Source organism: Lathyrus oleraceus, chromosome 5, assembly GCF_024323335.1.
Source record: "Lathyrus oleraceus cultivar Zhongwan6 chromosome 5, CAAS_Psat_ZW6_1.0, whole genome shotgun sequence".
Taxonomy (NCBI): domain Eukaryota; kingdom Viridiplantae; phylum Streptophyta; class Magnoliopsida; order Fabales; family Fabaceae; genus Lathyrus; species Lathyrus oleraceus.
In genome coordinates, this window is record NC_066583.1 from 441,794,419 (window position 1) to 441,816,144 (window position 21,726).

The 21,726-nt window shown below is 37.5% G+C and overlaps 2 protein-coding genes and 1 pseudogene across 2 annotated transcripts; 2 read left to right on the forward strand and 1 right to left on the reverse strand.

Moving 5' to 3' along the window:
- The first annotated feature begins 1,200 nt into the window (after window positions 1-1,200).
- On the forward strand, window positions 1,201-3,390 carry LOC127085325 (pentatricopeptide repeat-containing protein At3g49730-like). Its single transcript, XM_051025844.1, has one exon. It carries the CDS (start codon window positions 1,387-1,389, stop codon window positions 3,373-3,375), a length of 1,989 nt encoding a protein of 662 aa, XP_050881801.1. The 5' UTR covers window positions 1,201-1,386; the 3' UTR covers window positions 3,376-3,390.
- Window positions 3,391-8,775: 5,385 nt separating this feature from the next.
- Window positions 8,776-9,282, reverse strand: LOC127085326 (probable histone H2A.3). Its single transcript, XM_051025845.1, has one exon. The coding sequence runs from the start codon at window positions 9,245-9,247 to the stop codon at window positions 8,954-8,956; it is 294 nt and encodes a 97-aa protein (XP_050881802.1). The 5' UTR covers window positions 9,248-9,282; the 3' UTR covers window positions 8,776-8,953.
- A 134-nt stretch (window positions 9,283-9,416) lies between these two features.
- Window positions 9,417-10,668, forward strand: LOC127081240 (uncharacterized; annotated as a pseudogene).
- The last annotated feature ends 11,058 nt before the right edge of the window (window positions 10,669-21,726 follow it).

Consider the following 21,726-nt stretch of genomic DNA (forward strand, 5'->3'; position numbering starts at 1 on the left):
ACTTTTTCAAAGTTGTTACCATCCACACATTAATGGATAAAAATAGCGCATTAAAATCTTTCTTCTTCCCTTCCTTATGTGTTGCCCGTTGTGCATCCGTTGTACCTTCGACAAGAGGATTCATCTCATTCTTGATCACTTCAAGAACATCTAGGCAACCAAGCAACATCTTCATTTGTTTGCACCATTTGTCTTAAGACTTCACATCAAGGATGAGTAGGTTTGTCGAGATTATTTCATTGGAAACATAATCATGTTGCACACTAAGTGTTTGGGGATCAGAACCAGGCTCTTGATGCCAAATGTTAGAACTTGGAACCACAAGATTGATGAATAATAAAGAAAATTGAATGTGGAGAGGGAAAGAGAGAGAGAGAGAGAGAGAGAATTATCATTAATACTTACAACAATACCTCAAAGGTATTTATATGTTTACAAATGGATTAGATACAAGCAATCAAATCAAATAATATAAAACATAAAATCTTGTACCTGTAACCGGTTACATTAAACATATAACTGATTACAACTGTTATAAAAAAGGAATTAAATACAGTGGTAACATGTTACAGAAATCGGTTATTATAATCGATTACGCCCATGACGAACTTTCTATTTTTCAAATCAAAAGTGAATTTCGACCAACTATAATCGATTACATTCCCGTAATAATAAGTTACAATACTTGAATTATATTTTTCATATGACATATAACAACAAATAAAGTAAAATTATTCTCTTAAATGTATTTACTATCATCAAAATTAAAAATTAAAGATAATTGTTTTTCAAATCAACTTAAAAGAAAATCCCCTTGTGGAACCAACTATAATATAATACAGTTTGAGTTCAAATGTGAATTAATAATATAATATATTTGAGTTCAAACGTGAGTTATTGATTCCAACTTCCTCAATAAATAAGTAAAATGTACAAATATTTGACCGATATGCATAATATCTCAAAATTTTGGACGGAATATACTGTATCTTTCTTTCTTTCTTGTGCCTTCCCCAATCTCTCCATAATTTACCTTTTTTTTTTCTTGTAGCAATAAAAAAAGTATTGAAAAATAATTTGAAACTCAAATAATTTGAAATAAAAGAAAAACTATAACTATTTATGTCGGAGAATTTATCACATAAACATTCAATATTAAGAGACTTTTTCTTTCATGCAATATCTGACTGAATTCTCTTATATATAAATATTTTATAAATTGATAAAGTATCCACATTTTCGATCGATACAAGACTATTCCTTCCGCTAGTCACTCTTCATACTTTCGTCAACAATTCTTATAAAAAAACTCGTCTTTCTCTTCAGTCTTGTTCTTCTTCCTATTCATTTTCACCGCAACTTTTTCCCCATTATATCATTCATACCATGCATAGATTCTCACATCTCTTCCACAAACACACTCTTTTCAACCTTCCATTCAGAAAGTCTTTTCAAATCAGCCATGAAAATACCATATTACACCACCTCTTCTTCTTTACTACTACCTCTCAAATAATTTCTTCTCAACCCTCTGCACACTCACCACCAACACCAAACCCTAGCCCCCCAAAATTCAAAACCAGCAACACTACTATAAGAAACGACCAATTCGGTCTCGTTCAACTTGAATCTAGTGCAAACAATTTCACCGATCAAAACAATGACGAGTTTGCTTCTGATGTAGAAAAGGTTTACAGAATATTGAGAAAATACCATTCTAGGGTTCCCAAATTGGAGCTAGCTTTGAAAGAATCTGGAGTTGTTGTTAGGTCTGGTTTAACAGAACGTGTATTGAATCGGTGTGGCGATGCTGGGAATTTAGCTTATAGGTTTTTTTCTTGGGCTTCTAAGCAACAAAGTTATAGGCATAGTCCAGATGTGTATAGAGCTATGATTAAGGTTTTGAGTAAAATGAGACAGTTTGGTGCTGTTTGGGGGTTAATTGAAGAAATGAGAGTGGGAAATCCTGAGTTGATTTCGCCGCAAGTGTTTGTTATTTTGATGAGGAGATTTGCTTCTGCTAGGATGGTTCATAAGGCTATTGAGGTGTTAGATGAAATGCCTAAGTATGGTTGTGAGCCGGATGAGTATGTTTTTGGGTGTCTTTTGGATGCGTTGTGTAAGAATGGTAGTGTTAAGGAGGCTGCTTCACTTTTTGAGGATATGAGGTATCGGTTTCCGCCGACTGTTAAGCATTTTACTTCGTTGTTGTATGGTTGGTGTAAGGAAGGGAAGCTTGTGGAGGCGAAGCATGTGTTGGTGCAAATGAAGGATGCGGGTATTGAGCCGGATATTGTGGTGTTTAACAATTTGCTTGGTGGGTATGCTCAAGCTCGGAAAATGGGGGATGCTTATGATCTTTTGAAAGAGATGAGAAGAAGGGGATGCGAGCCGAATGCAGTGTCGTATACTGTTTTGATCCAGTCGTTGTGTAAACATGAGAAATTGGAGGAGGCAATGCGAATGTTTGTTGAAATGCAGAGAAATGGTTGTCAGATGGATGTCATAACGTATACGACATTGATAAGCGGGTTTTGCAAGTGGGGAAAAATCAAAAGGGGTTATGAGCTTTTGGATCAGATGATACAAGAAGGACATTCCCCGATTCAGCTGACTTATCTGCATATCATGGTGGCTCATGAAAAGAAGGAAGAATTGGAAGAGTGTATGGAACTTGTGAATGAGATGCAGAAGATTGGTTGTGTTCCTGATCTTAACATCTATAATACAGTCATTAGGCTGGCTTGTAAGTTGGGAGAGGTCAAACAAGGTGTTTGGCTTTGGAATGAAATGGAAGCGAGTGGACTCAGTCCGAGTATCGACACTTTTGTCATCATGATTAATGGGTTTCTTGAGCAGGATTATCTAGTTGAAGCTTGTGAGTATTTCAAAGAAATGGTTGGGAGAGGGCTTTTTGCTGCTCCTCAATATGGTACTTTGAAGGAGTTGATGAATTCTCTTTTGAGAGCCGAGAAGCTTGAAATGGCTAAAGATACTTGGAATTGTATCACTGGTTCTAAAAGTTGTGAGATGAATGTGAGTGCATGGACAATCTGGATTCATGCATTGTTTTCAAAAGGACATGTGAAGGAAGCTTGTTCGTTTTGTATAGACATGATGGATAACGATTTAATGCCACAGCCAGATACTTTCGCAAAGCTTATGGGTGGTTTGAAGAAATTGTATAACAGAGAATTTGCTGTAGAAATCACTGAGAAGGTAAGGAAAATGGCTGCTGATAGACATATCACTTTCAAGATGTATAAACGGAGAGGAGAGAGGGATTTGAAAGAAAAGGTAAAGGAGAAAAAAGACGGAAGGAAGAGGAGGGCTAGACAACGCCGTTGGGGTGGAGGCCATCAAAAAGCATTATAATTTACTGGATTCAAGTTGAAGTTTCCCATGCAACACATAGGTTTTCCCGGGGATCTGATTTCTGCTCAAAAGTTGGTTAAGTAATTCGATTGAATGGAAATAAAGTGGTGTTAATGGTTTTGACTTAAGGAGAGATGAGCATAACTAGATGGCACTAGAGAAGCCGCTTCTTTCTTTAAGGCATCAACTAATTAACTGGTCAAAATAGCTCAGGTCTTTGTAGTTTCTAATCATAACTACTTTGTTCATTTTTAGTAGTTGTTTTTAAGGTTATTTACTTATGAATACTGACAATCGACACCCCGATAATAATTTTTAAAAAAAGAAAGAATAAATTGAACATAATGACAAGTGTCGGTGTCCGAGTCGGTGCTATAGAGTAATTTGTACATACCAATAAAAACTAATAAGTTTTGTAACTCTAGATAGAATAATTTGTCTATTTCTAATAGTATCTTTGATTATTTATTATCTCATTTCACCTATTTATCTCTGCAATATCTAGTTAGCAATTTTTTTTTACAAAATAGTAGTTAATACTATTTTTAACTTAGAAAACTGTAAATAAAAAGAAACTAATTTTTGTAAGAAAACAACACCTTAAAAGGAATGGAAGGAGTTCTAAAGTTTTTTTTTTCTATTTCAGATTGAAGTCTCCCTTTCAAATTGATCCAAGGGCTTAGGTAATGTGATCAGTTTATTGTTCGGTAAGCACACATTTCACAGTTTTATCTATGAAGAAGAGAGGTCTTCAGAATGGAAATTGTGTTTGTAGTTATTTACAGTTCTACTTAAGCTTAACAAAGTTTGAAACTAGAATGCTCCTTTACACCAACATTATGTGCTGGACAGGGTATTGGATGAAAGAACTACTTTTTAGAAGAGACAATGAAAGTGGCAAGGGAAATGGTTAAATGTGCTAGAGGATTCAAGACATTGTCCTGCTTGTTTTATGATGTGGTATATCTTATTCTTTTCACCATTGATTTTAGTTACTCCCTACTTAGAGAGCAAGAGAGAATACAAGAAAAATGTACTTATGTACAAAAGTACTAGTCATGGTTAGCATATAGGGAAAGTTCCTCTTCCATGAGCACATCTTAATATTTTTATTGAAAAAGTTCCTCTTGTTTCTGCAGAAAGTATGAGTAAGTAAGAGGTATACATTTGGAATTTTTCGAACCCTTAGGGATATTATGCTGGTGATAGTTTGACTATGTACTATTAGATTCAAAATAGACATTTTTTCCACTGTAATTTGGAAAAAAATCTTAGTGTATTTTGATGATCAAACATCAATTACTGGTTTGAACTTTTAGTTAGGCATGCTGTTTCTTGTCTGTGATTTTTTTTTAAAAATAATCAGTATTTTTAAAAAAAATCCAAAATAATTATTTTTTTTATTTTTTTTAAAAAATAATCACCTTTCTAAACAGATGAATCAGATAAATTGATGTATCCATTCCCATTAAGAGGAGGGGCCAGTTTGAGTGACGCATGCATTGGAAGTCTCATGAAGAAGCGTCAATGTCTCTGGCGCATGCATTTGGCATGTGGTGTATGCTCTAATTCATATGGCGCATACACTTTTGTATTAATTTTTTTTATTTTAAATTTAATTTTAATTTTTTTTATTAAATAATCTATACTAATATATAAAGGGAAAACATGAATTTGGTGTAGTTTTTATTTCTTCCAAATATACCCTTTTCAATTTTATTTTAAATCTTAACTTCTATTTCCCACAAACGGCGGTTATACAACGATTTATTATTTTTCACACTATTATCTTTAAGTATTTTATAAATAATTAAAAATAAAAATAAAATTAAATAAAAAATATAATACGATTTGTATTTTATGTGAATCAGTATTTGAGAAAGCGGATAGATGGGCCCGTCTGGACGCTAGTGAAATATAATGTTAAAAAAAATGTATTCATGATATAATAAATGTTACATGAGATTGACAAAAATTTAATGACCGGCCCGATCAAAACGTTCCACTGTTCCACATCCAGGTGCGTTAGTTTGTCTTCGAGGTCTCCCACGATTTTCCTGAGGTGTTTGGGGTCTTTACGCGCTGACCTGATCGAATGATGACTGGTGTGAAAGTTCGGCGGAAGTTCCAACGGTATTTGATAGATGTGTCATCATTTGTTCCCAATATCTAGGGGGCTCTGGCCAACGACGCTTCCGTAATGGAATTCGGTGCCCATGTCATCGTAGTTAGGTCGATGGGGTTGGGTGGATTGTGGACGGTATAGTTGCCCGAATTGAGACATTGAATCGTTTTGGAAATGAAGCAATGGTTCCTGGAATGTACTATAGTTAAACAATGGTTGTGTGTTTTGGTGATGGGATGTTTGAGTGCTCATTGGTGGGGGGCTACGATGAAGTGATCCATATGAATCATATGTGCTATAGACGGTTGTGGTTGATGTTGGTGTAAGCCCTAGAGGCCAATACTTTTGGTACTTGTATCAAATTATTTATTAATAATAAAAGGTTTTTTCTTTATTACGGTTGTTTAATAAAGTCCCTAGAATAGTTAGTCCGTTTAATGCATCAAGTGTGACTTGATCATGAGACCACATTAAACATAAGGACACTATTCTTAAAGTATCCGTAGTCGAGCTTTATTGTGAAGTGGGATAACATTAAAGCATTGAGACTATTATGTTTGTAGACTGATGATCACATCTCATGGATCATGGATAAAGGGTTATCAAGTCTTAAACATAGGTATGAATATTAAGAGTAATATTTATACCGGATTGACCCGCTATGAGAATACTATATAGAAAGTTATGCAAAGTGTCATAAGTTATTCTCATGGTTATAATGGTGTATACCACTCTTCGACCTGAAACCACTATGGACCCTAGATGTAGAGTCGAGTGCTTTATTGCTGATCCAACATTGTCCGTAACTGGATAACCATAAAGACAGTTGATGGGTACTCCACGAAGCATGCTGAGGGACATGAGTGACCTAGATGTAATTTGCCCATCCTGCGTAACAGGATAAATGTCTATGGGCCCAATATTGAACTGGACAAGGATGACACGGTCTATACCTTGTGTTCAATATAGACATAAGGGCAAAGGGGTAATTATACACATAATTATTATCACAGGAAGTTTTGTCAGATCACATGACATTTTCGTGTCTTGGGTAGCAGTGATGTGTTGCTAGATACCGCTCACTGTTTATTATGTTAAATGCATGATTTAATATAATTGCCAACGTCGGGAAAACCTACAGGGTCACACACAAAGGACGGATTGATGAGAGATAGAGTAACTAAGGAACATCGTAAGGTACGATATACTTAAGTAGAATACGAAGTATGATAAGGTACCAAATACTTAAGTGATTTTGGCATATTATGAGATATGGGCCAAAATACACTTAAGTGGGCTTTTTGGCTTGAAGCCCACACAAGTGGGTCTATAAATAGAACTCTTGTGCAGAAGCATTGTATGGGAATACAACACAATTGAAGAATTTGAACTTCGTATCTCTCTTTCTCTCACTCAAAGCCTTGATTCGTACCAGCTAGCACTGAGATTGAAGGAATCCGTTCGTGTGGACTGAGTAGAGACGTTGTCATCGTTCAGCATTCGTGATCGCTCCGTGGATTTGTATCCAAGGATTTGATCGTTATGAGAGATCTGCACCAAAGGTTTGAATCGCCACAAGAGGTAACGATTCTATCATTGATCATGCCCATTCGTAAGGATCACTAAATGGAGAAATTTTTAAATTCCGGATCGCCTTGGATGGCAATTCTCCTTCAGTTGAAGCGTATGGTTGTTGGTGGATAAGGTTTGATTCTTGGTTTTGTGGTTGGGTGGGTGACATGAGTGGATTGCGACGTTGGGTGTTTGATTGTTGGATGAATGGCATGAATGTGTTGTGAAGTTGGGTGTTTGGTTGTTGGGTGTATGTGGTAGGTTGATGGTGTGAGGTTGGTTGTTGGGTTTGGATGGTTTGACATTGGTGTTGGATGGGGACATGTTGTTGGGCGTATGATGACGAAGCTAGTTGACATGGATCAATCAAATATCATGGCTCAAACACAAATTATTGCGTTGTTACCGACCTAAACCATGTCATATATTGTTGAGTTGGTCTTGCACCATGGATGACTGGTTCGTTTAAGATGTGTTGTCGTCGATTCCTCCATTGGCGATACATCTCTTTTGCGAAGTCTCTACAGTCGGAATAATCCCATTGTGCATCAACTCTTTTTTGATGCCAATCTCCCAAACACGTCGGAGGTTCTGGAATCTGTTGCTGCATGCCGAACTGCAGTTTTACCCGGTCACTCTGGTGCATCTCCACAGTAGTAAACCGGATAATTGGTGTCTTTGTTGTCCAAACTGCAGCATCGTCATGGTTAACCTGATGATCAAGACCTAGATATGGCCTCCAAATAAACTGTACAACAATACGACACAATTAGATGATAAATAATTTGATAAGTATTTTTAAATTAAAATAGAGTTGTGTAGGAGTATTACATTGTTTGGTCCAATGTGGTCCAATAGATTGCGATAGACTACTATAGCGTATTTTAGACACATATTGTAGTTCATTCCCCTAACTGACCACCTAGATAAAAAAAATTGAAAAATATTATTTACAGTTAATTGTAATATAAAGTATAATTAATTAAATTATAAAGTGTTAAACTTACTTTGTTGCAAAAGAGAACATGAATGGGTTCTCGTTTACCGGAGCGAGTGACGACATTCTTGACCAATCCCATGTTTGTAGCAAATACGCACATGAATAAAAAGTACAAGTATTTTTTTTTTGGTATTTTTACACATTGCACTATGTCATACCCCGATTTTGGTCCTGAATTTTTTTTCTTTCATTTTTTCATTTTTTGTTTGGCACTTGGCCTAAAGTTCATTTGCATACATTCATGACCAAAGGCCACCATCCATTCCCAAAATCCATATTTTTTGATAAACATTGCTCATTATTTAGTATTTCTTTATCATGGTGTTTTGATTATGAAATGGATTCTAAATATTTGACTCTTTTTATTTTTCAATTTTAATTTCAAATTAAGTCTAATTCCAAATTTCAAATTAATCTTAATTGTATTTTTACTAATGATTCAAATTCTAATTGATCTTTAATATCCAAATGAATGTTAGAATTTGACATCAAAGTAATTTTAGCAAATTGTAGATTAATTTGATTTTAATTGGTTTTATTTAGCTTTTTTGATTTTTTATTGATTTTGATTAGTCTCGGATTATTCCTAAAAATCCATATCCATCTTTATAATCAAATATCCAAATTCCTTAAACCCACAATTAAATCCATTTTTTTCCTCTCATAATTGCATACCCATTCACAATAAAAAGGATAACACCAAATAGTAAATGGATAAATTTTATAAAGTTTCACCAAATCTCATCAAAAGGAACAAACTGAAACCAATGTATTCACATGACTAACAGAACCTACATATCTGAACGATCAGCCTCTAACAAAAAAATGAAACGAAACAGGCACTGTAAACCCATTAACGAAATCAACTTTTTATCAAAGAATCATTCATCGTCACCAGCACCCTTAGAGGAACCAGCTTTCTTTGGAAGCAACAGGTTGTGAATATTGGGCATCACGCCGCCATCGGCAATGGTAACATCACCAAGAAGCTTGCTCAGTTCTTCATCGTTTCTAACAGCCAATTGAATATGCCTTGGCACAATTCTAGTCTTCTTGTTGTCCCTTGCAGCATTTCCAGCCAATTCAAGAACCTCAGCGGCAAGATATTCCAGGACGGCAGCGAGGTATACAGGAGCACCAGCGCCGACACGCTGCCGGTACTCCTTCATCAACATGCTCAGAACCTCGTCCCCAACCTGCAACAATCCTCATCAGCAGACAACATCAAACACAACAAGTTCTGCTATAACAACCTGCCAAATGCGATCCCAGGAGTACCAATTGTCGCAGAAAAAAATCAATAGCAGGGTTGCAATTTAAATCAACAGAAGTAGTAAAACCAACATGATAAAGGATATGTTTGTATTTTTTTGCTTCCTCAAAGTTCAAACATGCATTCCGTGAACACCTCCATTTCTTAGCTGCGCCGTGCAGTGTATCACCGACCCGCCTATTATCTAAAGTTTTTCACAGATGAAGGTGTTCCTGCTGCAGTTCAGGTTGAAAGTCTTCAGTGCTATGCATTTCTATGTAGTCTGTCACAAGTTAAATGGCAAACTGAATTTTTGGCCGAATTTCCTTCTATCCTTGTTCCATTGGCCGGTGATGATCAGACTGTAAGGGTTCCAAACTGATTGGAAAGTACACAATCATCAAACTAGAGCTATCAGCCCTTGAATCTTGTAGGTGTAGTGTTCTCCTGCAAAAAAAAAATAAAGAGAGGTTGTTTTATCTCGAGTCAGCAAAGTAACAGAAGACATGAATTGTAAAAGGAAATTCAAATAGAAGGGTAAGGATGTATTGGCTAAAGATAAAATAGGCACGAAAAAAAACAGTTACCTTCTTGCTCTAGTCATGTTTGTGAAAATTCCTCTGTTAAACTTTGCATATCTGATGCTAGCACTAGAGTCTTTACTCTTCCAACTGTGCCTAATTTTATCAGCGAAAGTCGTAGATCCTTTGTCAGGCCGGAAGTCGAAGGATGAAGGGGGTGTTAGTGTAGTTGAGCATCCTTTGTTCTGCGAATGATTGATCCTTTGTCAGCGAAAGTCGTAGATCCTTTGTTCTGCTGCCTCACAGATGGAGTCTGCAATGGCGGCATTATCCGTTGAACTAAGCAAACTACGGACAGGAAGAGCATCCGCTGGAATGATTGATCACATTATCGTAGAAACTGGCGGTGTCAAGATGCATTTGAATCGGTTTTCTCTTGTTTTCGTACTCGATTAAAAAACCTTATCTGTTAATCCTTTTGATCCAGAGACACTTAAACAATTAGAGAACGTCACTGTTTCATTTCCATTAGGATTAAATCCTAAAACAGATGGTGAAAGATTGATTGTTGTCATTCCACCATTGACCAAAGAGCACGTGCAGGCTATGAATAAGTTGGTGACTAAATCTTGCGAGGATACTCGGCAAAGCATTAGAAGAGCTCGACAAACGGCGATGGATGCCATTAAGAAGCTGAACTCCATGTCTTCCCTAAGGATGGCATAAAAAGATTGGAGAAAGAAGTTGATGACTTGACAAAAAATCTATCAAGACTGCGGAAGATATATGCAAGGCAAAAGAGAAGGAAATTAGTCAAGTTTGAGAAAATGCTGTTTGGTGAGGAATTCAAGAAACAAAGACTTACAGCAGCAAACATACCAAGCCAGCTAGACACCATTATCACTACAAAACGAAACAAGCTACAACCTTTTCCAATCAAAGCAACTTGGGCATAACCAATCGGTGATTGTAATACAAATGCTCATTCTTCCAATGCTTGCACATGCCTTTCAAAATGGGCAAAGTTGGGAAGTTGTGAATCCTACAATTGTAAAAGCAATCATAACAGTCAATTTAAAATCATCTGGTTACGATTTGCAGAGAATGTCCAAGATGCATGTGTTGAAGCAGCCAGCATTGCTGAACAGCCAATTTCCTATGTCTTGGACTCGTGTATGGACTTGCAATATGTTCTTGTGCATTGCAGCTCTGGGTTGGAAGACTTTTGGTTATTCACGGAAAAACACTTGGTGGTGAGTTTGTAACTCTTTCTTTTTGTTGTAACTTTAAGTGGCCTGGGATTGAGTCAAGCAGCAACAAACTTCTACTCCTTTGAACAAGGGCGGATAGCTACTTATAGGTTACATGAGATGATGAGCCGATCCTCCTCAACTGTTATCCTGCATAAATGAAGAAAATACAAGCTTGAATGATCAGATATTAGGATTTCCAAAAAGAAGTAGAGTGATGTTAGGACGGCGTTACATAAGAAGACCATGCTAACCTTGTGAAATGGTCTATTCACTAGCCGGCACACCAAGAAACAAAGCTTGCGGTATCCCGTTGCCAAACCTACTGATTCACAAGGTAATTGTCAGTTAATTGTTGCACCAACAACAGGTTGTAGCAGGAAATTATTGCAATCCTGTATCAGTTACATTTCCTACCTTTTCACATGAACCACCACCATTTTTCCAAGTGCTAAAGAGTCACCGAACCTCAAGGTTACAAGAGCCTTCACTGCGGTAAAACACATAATAGACAGCAAAGCAGTAAAATTTCAAAGAGTTCCCAATTTGGCATCCAGACAAAACAATTGGAGAAAGCGTGGTTCAGATTACCTTTCCAAGGCCAAGCATCAAAGGAGGTAGTCCAATTCTGAGCATCAAAAAGACTTCTGGAAATTTTCTTCTTTGAGCTTTTGAGTACCAAAGCCGAAAACCCTAATCTGTGAGCATAAAAGGAGAGGCGAATCGTTTCAGAAGAGGGGACGAAACAATTGAGAGGCGGAAAGGAAAAACTTCAAAGCAAATCAAAACCCTAAATCCCAAATCAAAAAAAACCAGTATTGGAAAGGAGGAGGAAGATTTAAGCTCACCTCATTCGTCGTCGCCAGAGGTGAGATTTCTTTTGTTGAGCATTTGAGTTTGAATGAGCGTCTGAGTTTGAGAGAGATTAGTTGAGGACGATTGAGCAATTTTGAGAGAGAGGGGGTTTGGACGCGAGAGAGACGATTGAGAGCGATTGAGAGAAACGCGAGGTTGAGCGATGGAGAGGTGATGAGTGTTGAGGGAGAGAGAGGTCGGAGATGATGAGAGGACGAGGTTGAAGATTTTTTTTTCTTTCTGTCACTGTACATCTCACGATTCCCTTTTTTTTTTATTTCATTTTTTTAAAAAAACAACAAACATTAAAGCCATCAAAAACTTAATATGTTTAGTCTTATTTTGTTTTTTTTTTAATAAGTGGATATTAATGCATTGTTTTTTTGTGTTCCCTAGTAATGTACTAGTTATTAGTCCCAAAGATCCAACAGCCAGGCGGCTAGGGTCACCATTTGGGATTTCCTCCTTTATTTTAATGAGTAGTCTAACAGACCATTCCATTTTAATTTTATTTTTTTTAATTAATTTTGATTTTAACCTATTCTGGTTTATATATCTAAATTAGTATTAAAATAATAACTAGTCATGAGTGGTCTGGTGGAGAGGGGTGATTTCTATAGTCTTTAGTGTAGTGGGTTCGATACTTGTATTTAGCATTTTATTTTCTTTTAGCATTTTATTTTATGTTTATGTTTTTATTATACTCATGGTTGATCTGCTTTCTTTTAATTTCATCATTCATTCAAAACCATTTTAAAACTATAAAAATCATATTTTTCTCGATTCAATATCGAGCCCATTTTCACACCCTTGTAAGTCGATTGCTTTTTAAGCATCGCCATCAACCTCACATAGCTTACTCTTGGGCTTTCTTACAATGAGCCGGTTCTCTTGCACTTACACTCATATTTCGCATCATTTTGTTTGTTTGGGCCCGATTTAATTATTTCATGATTTTTGAATCCCCATTTGAAAAAATGTACCCCACTCCCCCGATGTATAATAATCTTGTACTGTTTTTATTTGTTTGACTATTTAGTTAGATACTAACACAAGAATAAAATCAACTATTTCCAAAAAAATACAAAAATATGACTCGATCCAACGTCGAGTATTTTCTCAATAGACAAGTCAATTCACTTCTCCCCCCAATTCTATTCCACTTATTTTTCAAACTTTCATCAAACGCTTGATTTAATGTCAAGCCATTTTTCCCGATAAAAACTCAAAAAATATATATTAATTCATAGTCAAGACTTTTTCAATAAAGATGGAAGTGGAACGTGGTGTATACCACGCACTCTTGAGACTAGGATTCGAGATGTATATCTCGCCAATCCTAGCTCTCGCCATCATCTAAATTTATCCACTTTGCTCTCTCAAACACTCATTCAAATATCTCTTAAACGTTCATCAATACTTGATCTAGGTCAAGTCATTTTCACAACAAAACTCAAGATACATAATTCTTATTTAACACTTTTCCAATAAAGGTGGAAATGGAACATGGTGTATACCATGCACTCCTGAGGTTAAGATTCGAGACGTATGCCTCGCCAATCTTAACTCTCGCCATCGTCTAAAATTGTCAATGTGGTTTCGTCAAACCCTTTCTCAATCAAATCTAAGATACCTAAATCTTATTTAACACTTTTTCAATAAAGGTGGAAATGGAACATGGTGTATACCATGCATTCCTGAGACTAGGATTCGAGATGTATATCTCGCCGATCTTAGCTCTCGCCATCGTCTAAAATTGTCAATGCGGTTTCTTCAAACCCTTTCTCAATCAAATTCCAAAATACTTAATTCCTATCTTAACCTTTTTCAATAAAGATGGAAATGGAACATGGTGTATACCATGAACTCCTGAGGCTAGGATTCGAGATGTATATCTCGCTCATCCAAGTTCTCGCCATCACTCAAAATACATCCAACCAATCAAACTTTTTCTCACCGCCGTGCGATTAATCAAAAACCTTTTTCATAAAAGAAAGATATATTGTCTTAAGGTGATGCAAAACAATGTTTCGGCCACGATTGTTGAGTAGAGATAAATGACGCTTTTCCGAATGTAGATTTATAAATCCGTTCGATGTGTGGTACGCGTCCACTCCTCATCTGTTTTGGGTAAAACGATGTTTTCGTCGATTAATACAATGTAGCTTTTGCTAAAATCGACCAACAAACAAACATTTTTCTACCCAGAACTACGTAAGCCTTGATTTCTCTTTTGAGATACGTAGGAGCAGGATTTATAAATCTTGTCAGGCCCACTAATAAAAAACTTAGGTTTAGTCCTTCGTTAAAAACATCCAAAAACTTTCTCCTCTCTTCTATTCTTTCTTTCCCACCTAATAAACTGAAAAGCCTAACATTCTAAACTAACATTAACGCACACAACTGACCTAATGGTTCCCGTTGAGTACAACGGACGTGAGGGGTGCTAATACCTTCCCCTTGCGTAATCGACTCCCGAACCCTGATATTGGTTGCGATGACCATATCTTATCCTTTCTTTTGTCTTGGGTTTTATCGATATTTCCCTTTTCCTTTTTAGGAATAAATAAAGTTCGGTGGCGACTCTGTTCAGTCCATTATTGCGAGCGTGCGATCGCGCTTCGCTTTGAAGTCGTATCCCCATTTTTTTTCGAGGTGCGACAGATGGCGACTCTGCTGGGGAAGACAGTCCCTAAGCGAGTCAAGCCTAGTTAGGACGTTTGTGTGCCTTTGTTTGTTTAATTTCATGGCTTTTCCCATATTTATTGCTTTTAATATCTTTATTGTTATATTGATATCTGTTGTATATTGGTTCTATTGTGATTGTTGGTACTTGGGTATTTGATTGCAAACCATGTGGGAAAGACTCTACACCCGAGTCTAGAGTAAAAAAAAAACATAAGATAGGACGATGGTTGAGTAGTACGGACTCCCGAGGTGGATACTTCGTAAGAGTCGGTACGAGAACCTCACTTAGAGTAGATCCTTTTGCAAATATTGTCGCCCGAGGTGTATACCTCGTAAGCGCCGATGTTTCAAAGGGGTCCATGACTCTAAGGACCTTTTAGAACATTAAACCTTTGGCCAACTAGAAATGATGGTTGCGTAGTATGGATTCCCGAGGTGGATACCTCGTAAGGATCGATACGAGAACCTCGTTCAGAATAGATTCTCCAGATGGAGTTGATGATCGGAAAGTATTTTCCGTAAGCGTCAAACAGTCTTTTGAATCCATGACTCTGAGTATCCTGTCTAGAACCCAGTCGATGGTTGCGTAGTACGGACTCCCGAGGTGAATACTTCGTAAGGGTCGGTACGAGAACCTCACCCAGAATAGATTCCCTTGATGGAGTTGACGACCGGAAAGTATTTCCCGTAAGCGTCAAACATTCTTGTGAATCAATGACTCTGGGAATCCTTTGTAACAAAACCTTAGATCTTACCCGGTGAGAACCTATTCTTGGAAAACAATCAGATTCATCAGTACCTCGGGCTTTTGACCCGTGTATAAAAAAAAACAAATGTGCATGGCTTGCATTGCATTCATTCGCATTCCATTGCATTTGCATCGCATCATAATGCATGTCATTTTCCAGACAAAATAAAAAAAACTCATCCATCCTTTGTCCGTGAAGCAAAGTGATTCTCAACACGCGTTTAGAACAAAGAACCATGTCTCAGGAGATGATGGACGAGCTAAGGAAAGGCCAAGAAGCACTGAAGGGGGAACTTAATCTTTTGAAGAGCCAAATGAGATGGGTCTTGGAAACCCTGCAAGTCTTGTTGAGAAAAGAGGGTCACCCAATATACACTGCTGCAACAAAGAGAGCTACTATGCCACATTCATCTGGTGTTACCCCAAGTCAAGGGAAATTCTATGTGGCAACTCCTCATTTACCAGTATATGGACCTCCCTTGAGACGTCATCATCAACATCCTCTGGCTATTCCTCCTCAAAATCACCGAAGTCAGGTTCAGAATAAAAATCAGAATCAGAATAAGAGGAACAAGGATCACAATGACTCGATTCCGGTGCCATATAGCAAGCTCTACCCGCAACTGATCCAAAATGTTTTGAAGCATTTTGAGTGAAATTAAGTCCAAATTAGTACTGTTCACATGCCATTTTCATGCATAAGGGTGAGAAGTTCAAATTTGCAAAACACCTCCAAACTTAATCCATTTTCATTAGCATTTGGTTTAGGTTAATTAAGCATGTTTAGCATAGCATATAAATAAAAAATCATAACAGAATTCATCACAATTCCCAATCTTAGATCTAGAATCACAAAAGTCTCTCAAAATTCTCTCTCAAAATTTCTCCAAATTTCTTCACATAACTTCACTTTCTCTTGATTAATTCCTCATTCTGAAGCATTTGTGAGCAAGATTGAAGCTAGAACCAAGAGGATTCGTGCACATGGAAGCAGCTTGAAGCTATGGAAGCATCAATGGTGAAATCAAAATTCTGTTGAATCGTGAGCAATTGGACCTCAAGCATTCATCTACTCACTTGTACAAGCTTCCTAGAAGACATTTGAAGCATTGCCAGGCCTGAAAAACGCGATTTCATAAAGCTGCTCTTCAAGAGGTCACAGATTCGATCTCTTTATTTCTTGAAATTGTTGTGTGAATGTTGTAGATCTCTTAACTGTGATGATTCTGAGCTTTGAACCACTAAAATCCATGCATTATTGAACAAGTTATGGTGATTTAAAGTTTTGTGCATGAAACTTAATTTGTTCGATTCTCTTTGGATATGATGTTATATGCTTAGCCAATAGTTGATGTCACAATGTGGATACAACTTGCATATCTTGCCATACTTGGTTCATGAAATGAATTTGGTGAATGATATGGATATGGGACCTTTTGGATTGTGTTCTTAATTGATTGAAGTTGTTTCATGTCAATTTTCATGTTCTGTTTTGGATTTTTTCTCCATCTTTGACCCTAGGCTTTGACCTAGTGGTTTGCCTCTCATGTTTGAGCTTTGATTTCAGGTTGAGCACTCAAGTTCCATAGTTGTTGATGCTCTATCACTTGAGCCTTTGGTGTTTATTTTTGACTACTAACATTGTGTGTTTTGTAGGGTTGTTAACTCATTTGAGTTTGACTTGTGGCTTATGCCTTTGCTCATTGGGTTTGACTGTTTGATATTCATGATTGTCTGTTTGTCTGTACAGTTGAACTGATTTGTTTGATGTTTCTACAGGTACATAAGTTGCTTAAGTTCAATTTGAACTTGCTTTTGCTTGGTTGCATAACCAGTGAGGTATAATATTTCTGACTTCATGTAGTCTGAAAGACCTGTCCTGTTACTTGGGCAGGCACCTGTCTGAAGCCCTCCTTAAGAGGCAATGCTTGTGTTTGTTTACTTTTGTGCCAAGCAGGAAAAGTCCTTTGATAAGGCAATTGGCAGATAAAAGAGATGTGCAATCCATCTCCTGCTATTCAGTGTGTCATCCACTTTGCTCACACACCTTGTGTTGATGCATTGTGGATATTAACCCAAAATCTTTGTTGTGTCAGTCATATGTGGAGAAGAGTTCCAACTTTCTGAACTCCCACACTTTCATTTGTTTTAAGCTCTCCCAGGCCAGGGATAAGAGCTGTGAGGTCTTACCCTCACTTCCCATTTCATCTGCTTCACCCTAACTCTCAATGTTAGGGTTAAGAGCTAACTACACCCGATTCCAGTTGGCTTGTGTTTCACAGCCTAACCTTGTGTGAGCCCACTTTGTTTGTATATAGTGTGTGCTAATTGTGTGTATGTTTGCTTTGCTGGTGCTGTTTAGGATAGCTTGCTGCCTGTGCAAGTTAGATAGAAACCTCGACCTAGGACCATTGTGGATTGCATGATAACTATTAGGCTCGAGTCAGTCTCCCTTCTAGTTTGTCATTTCCCAGTCTCTGGTTAGGAGAAAGTTTCTCCCCTGTTTAGGGGAACTACGTTGCCCTGATCCTCATACCAGATGAGGTACGTAGGCAGGAGGTCGTACGAGATCTCTCCGGGCACCCTTTTTCTTTTTGTGTGTGTTTGATTGACAGTTATTAGGCTCGAGTTCCAGACTCCCTATTAACTTGTTTGGTTGTTATCCTTCCTGTGTGTGTTAGGAGATGGATGTAAGACCAGCGATTGGCAGTCCGTATCCTCTTGGTGTTGGTTTGTGTGGAGTCTGACGTAAGTCCAGCGATTGGCAGTTGGTTTCCAGTGTGTGTTTGTTGGTTCGGAGTCTGATGTAAGTCCAGCGATTGGCATTCGGTTTCCATGTTTGCCTGTTTGTGTGGAGTCTGACATAAGTCCAGCGATTGGCAGTCGGTTTCCTGCGTGTGTTTTGTTTGGCGTGCGTGAGCCGAACTACGGTAGCTCTGATTCTCATTCCAGATGAGATACGTAGGCATAGGATGCGATATCCTAGCGAGCCCGTTCCCCCTTTTTCCCATCTGTGTTGTTTCCAGTGTGTGTGTGTATTCGTTTGAGCAGTGTTTAGCAACCTTTCTTCTATTTTTTTGAGCGTGGATCCCGTCGAGTACGACGGATGCGTAGGGGTGTTAATACCTTCCCTTCGCATAACCGACTCCCGATCCCATCTCTCTTTGGTCGCGAGACCATGTCTTTTCCAGGTTTACTTCGAGCGTTTCCTTTCCCTCTTTGGGATAAATAACGCACGGTGGCGGCTCTGTTTGTTTTGTTTTTCCCGCCGGTTGTTTTTCGCGGATGCGATAGTAATCTACATAAGAATTAAAGAAAATATAAGTATCATTGACATGTTTAATTAGGCCTTTAATTAAACATGCTCCCACTATTTTATTCAAAACAAATGACCCTCATCATTTGATTCGGAAAATCCCGTTGGAAGATCTTCTAGTGGGTCGAGATCCATATTTCACTTCGTTCTAAGTCCGCGTAGGCGGATTACATAAAACTAGGTTATTTAGGTAGGAACTCCTTCCAATTGTATCTCATACAACTCTCGAAAATTTCAGTTGGGTGAATAACTCCTTATTCCAATCCATCATATGGATTATTCCCAACTCTTGCTTCTAAACATATATATAATCTTATTATAATTTGTTTAGTTAAGTTTGACCCATTGTTTTAACAGTTGGATATTACAATTATCCCATCGCACCTTACTAATATATAGATCATGCACCTCGCGTAGGCGAAACCTACATTATCCATTACTAGTCTTGATGAGTGTTAAAACTTGGAAAGCATAAACTTAATATTTAATTTGAGGGAATTGCAATTATTCTGATCTCACCGGCTTGTTTATCATATAAACCGTCTCTCACATGCATCAACATACATTCATATGCATCAACATACATACAAACAAAATGAAACAGTTATGGCCCCTAGCGCAATTGTTCTCCCAAGCCAATGAGAGAACCTAAGCTAACCTACAACGATCTAAGCTTCTCCAAGCAAGATCTTCAAGGTTGTCCTCCTTTGGCACTGACTTCTTTGCTTTCTTCATATCATTACTTTACATAAAAGAAACTCGTTTTACATACGAGGGAGTGAGATGAGAAAAGAAGTTACATTTGGGAGATTAAGAGAGAGGCACGACACGCAGGTCGTATTTTAAAAACCCAAAGCAAAATAAAGGAAAACTAAGGCCATAACCGATCACCACAAGACAATAATAAACACTTTTATTATTATTATTAATTCCTTTAATTAATTAAAATCAAATTAAATTTCGACGACTGATCACACTACGCAGAGTTAGCCGGGGGTCCGCTGCCCGGACAGCGGGAACGGGTGAATTTTTCCTTGCGTTAACCGGTTAACCATATGCGTTAACCGGTTAACACTGTTTGAAAACTTTTAGAAAATTCTTTTTTGCCTTGCGTTAACCGGTTAACCATATGCGTTAACCGGTTAACACTGTTTGAAAATTAAAAAAATTTATTTCGTATTGCGTTAACCGGTTAACCATACGCGTTAACCGGTTAACACTGTTCGGAAAAGTGTTTAGAACGCACAACTCTTGTGCAGTCAAACCCCAATCGCATAACTCTCTGACAACACAACCCTTGTGTCGTCACTAACCCTGATGCACCAATTTCAGACCGTCAAACACATCTCGATTGTTAATTCAGTATGATTGATCAACACGCCATTGCTTCACCATACTAATGTCGGATCAAGAAGCAAACGACCATTGATCGCTCAAAGGAAAACAATCATTGAGGGTTTGAATGAACGAAACGAGAACACTATATCATATATAATGTATTTTGCATCAGGATTACATATATCACATATATGTAACTTGATCGATCTCAATTTAACCTTTGATTCATTCTGTCTTTAATCATATTATTACAGAACAAAAACAAATATCAGATTCATGGTTTCGTAAGTGGCTCTGATACCACTGTTGGAGAATGGCCATCCAAGGCGCAGCGGAATTTAAAATTTTCTCCATTTAGTGATCCTTACGAATGGGCATGATCAGTGATAGAATCGTTACCTCTTGTGGCGATTCAAACCTTTGGTGCAGATCTCTGATAATGATCAAAACCTTTGATACAAATCCACGGGGCGATCACGAACGTTGAACGATGACAACGTCTCTACTCAGTCCACACGAACGGATTCCTTCAATCGCAGTGCTAGCTGTTATGAATGAAGGCTTTGAGTGAGAGAGAGAGATACGAAATTCCAACTCTTCAGTTGTGTTTTCTGTCTCAGTGAGTTACATTGCTTCTACCCAAGGGGTTTTATTTATAGAACCACTTATGTGGGCTTCAAGCCAAAAAAGCCCACTTAAGTGAAATTTGGCCCATATCTCATAATATGCCAAAATCACTTAAGTATTTGGTATCTTACCATATTTCGTATTCTACTTAAGTACACCGTACCTTACGATGTTCCTTAATTATTCTATCTCTCATCAATTCGTCCTTTGTGTGTGACCCTATAGGTTTTCGCGACGTTGGCAATTATATTAAATCACGCATTTAACATAATAAACAGTGAGCAGTATCTAGTAACACATCACTGCTACGCAAGTCACGAAAATGTCATGTCATCTAACAAAAACCTCCTGTGATAATAATTATGTGTATAATTACCCCTTTGCCCTTATGTCTATATTGAACACAAGGTATAAACCATGTCACCCTTGTCCAGTTCAATATTGGGCCCATATACATTTATCCTGTTACGCAGGATAGGCAAATTCCATCTAGGACACTCATGTCCCTCAGCATGCTTGTGGAGTACCCATCAACTGTCTTTATGGTTATCCAGTTACGGACAACGTTGGATCAGCAATAAAGCACTCGACTCTACATCTAGGATCCATAGTGGTTTCAGGTCGAAGAGTGGTATATACTATTATCACCATGAGAATAACTTATGACACTTTGCATAACTTTCTATATAGTATTCTCATAGCGGGTCAATCCGGTACAAATATTACTCCTAATATTCATACCTATGTTTAAGACTTGGTAACTCTTTATCCATGATCCATGAGATGTGATCATCAGTCTACAAATATAATAGTCTTAATGCTTTAATGTTATCCCACTTCACACTAAAGCTCGACTACGGATACTTTAAGGATAGTGTCCTTATGTTTAATGCGTTCTCATGATTAAGTCACACTTAATACATTAAACGGACTATCTATTCTAGGGATTTTATTAATCAACCATAATAAAGAAAATGCCTTTTATTATTAATAAATAATTCGATACAAGTACCAAAAATATTGGCCTCTAGGGCTTACACCAACAGAACGTTGATGACG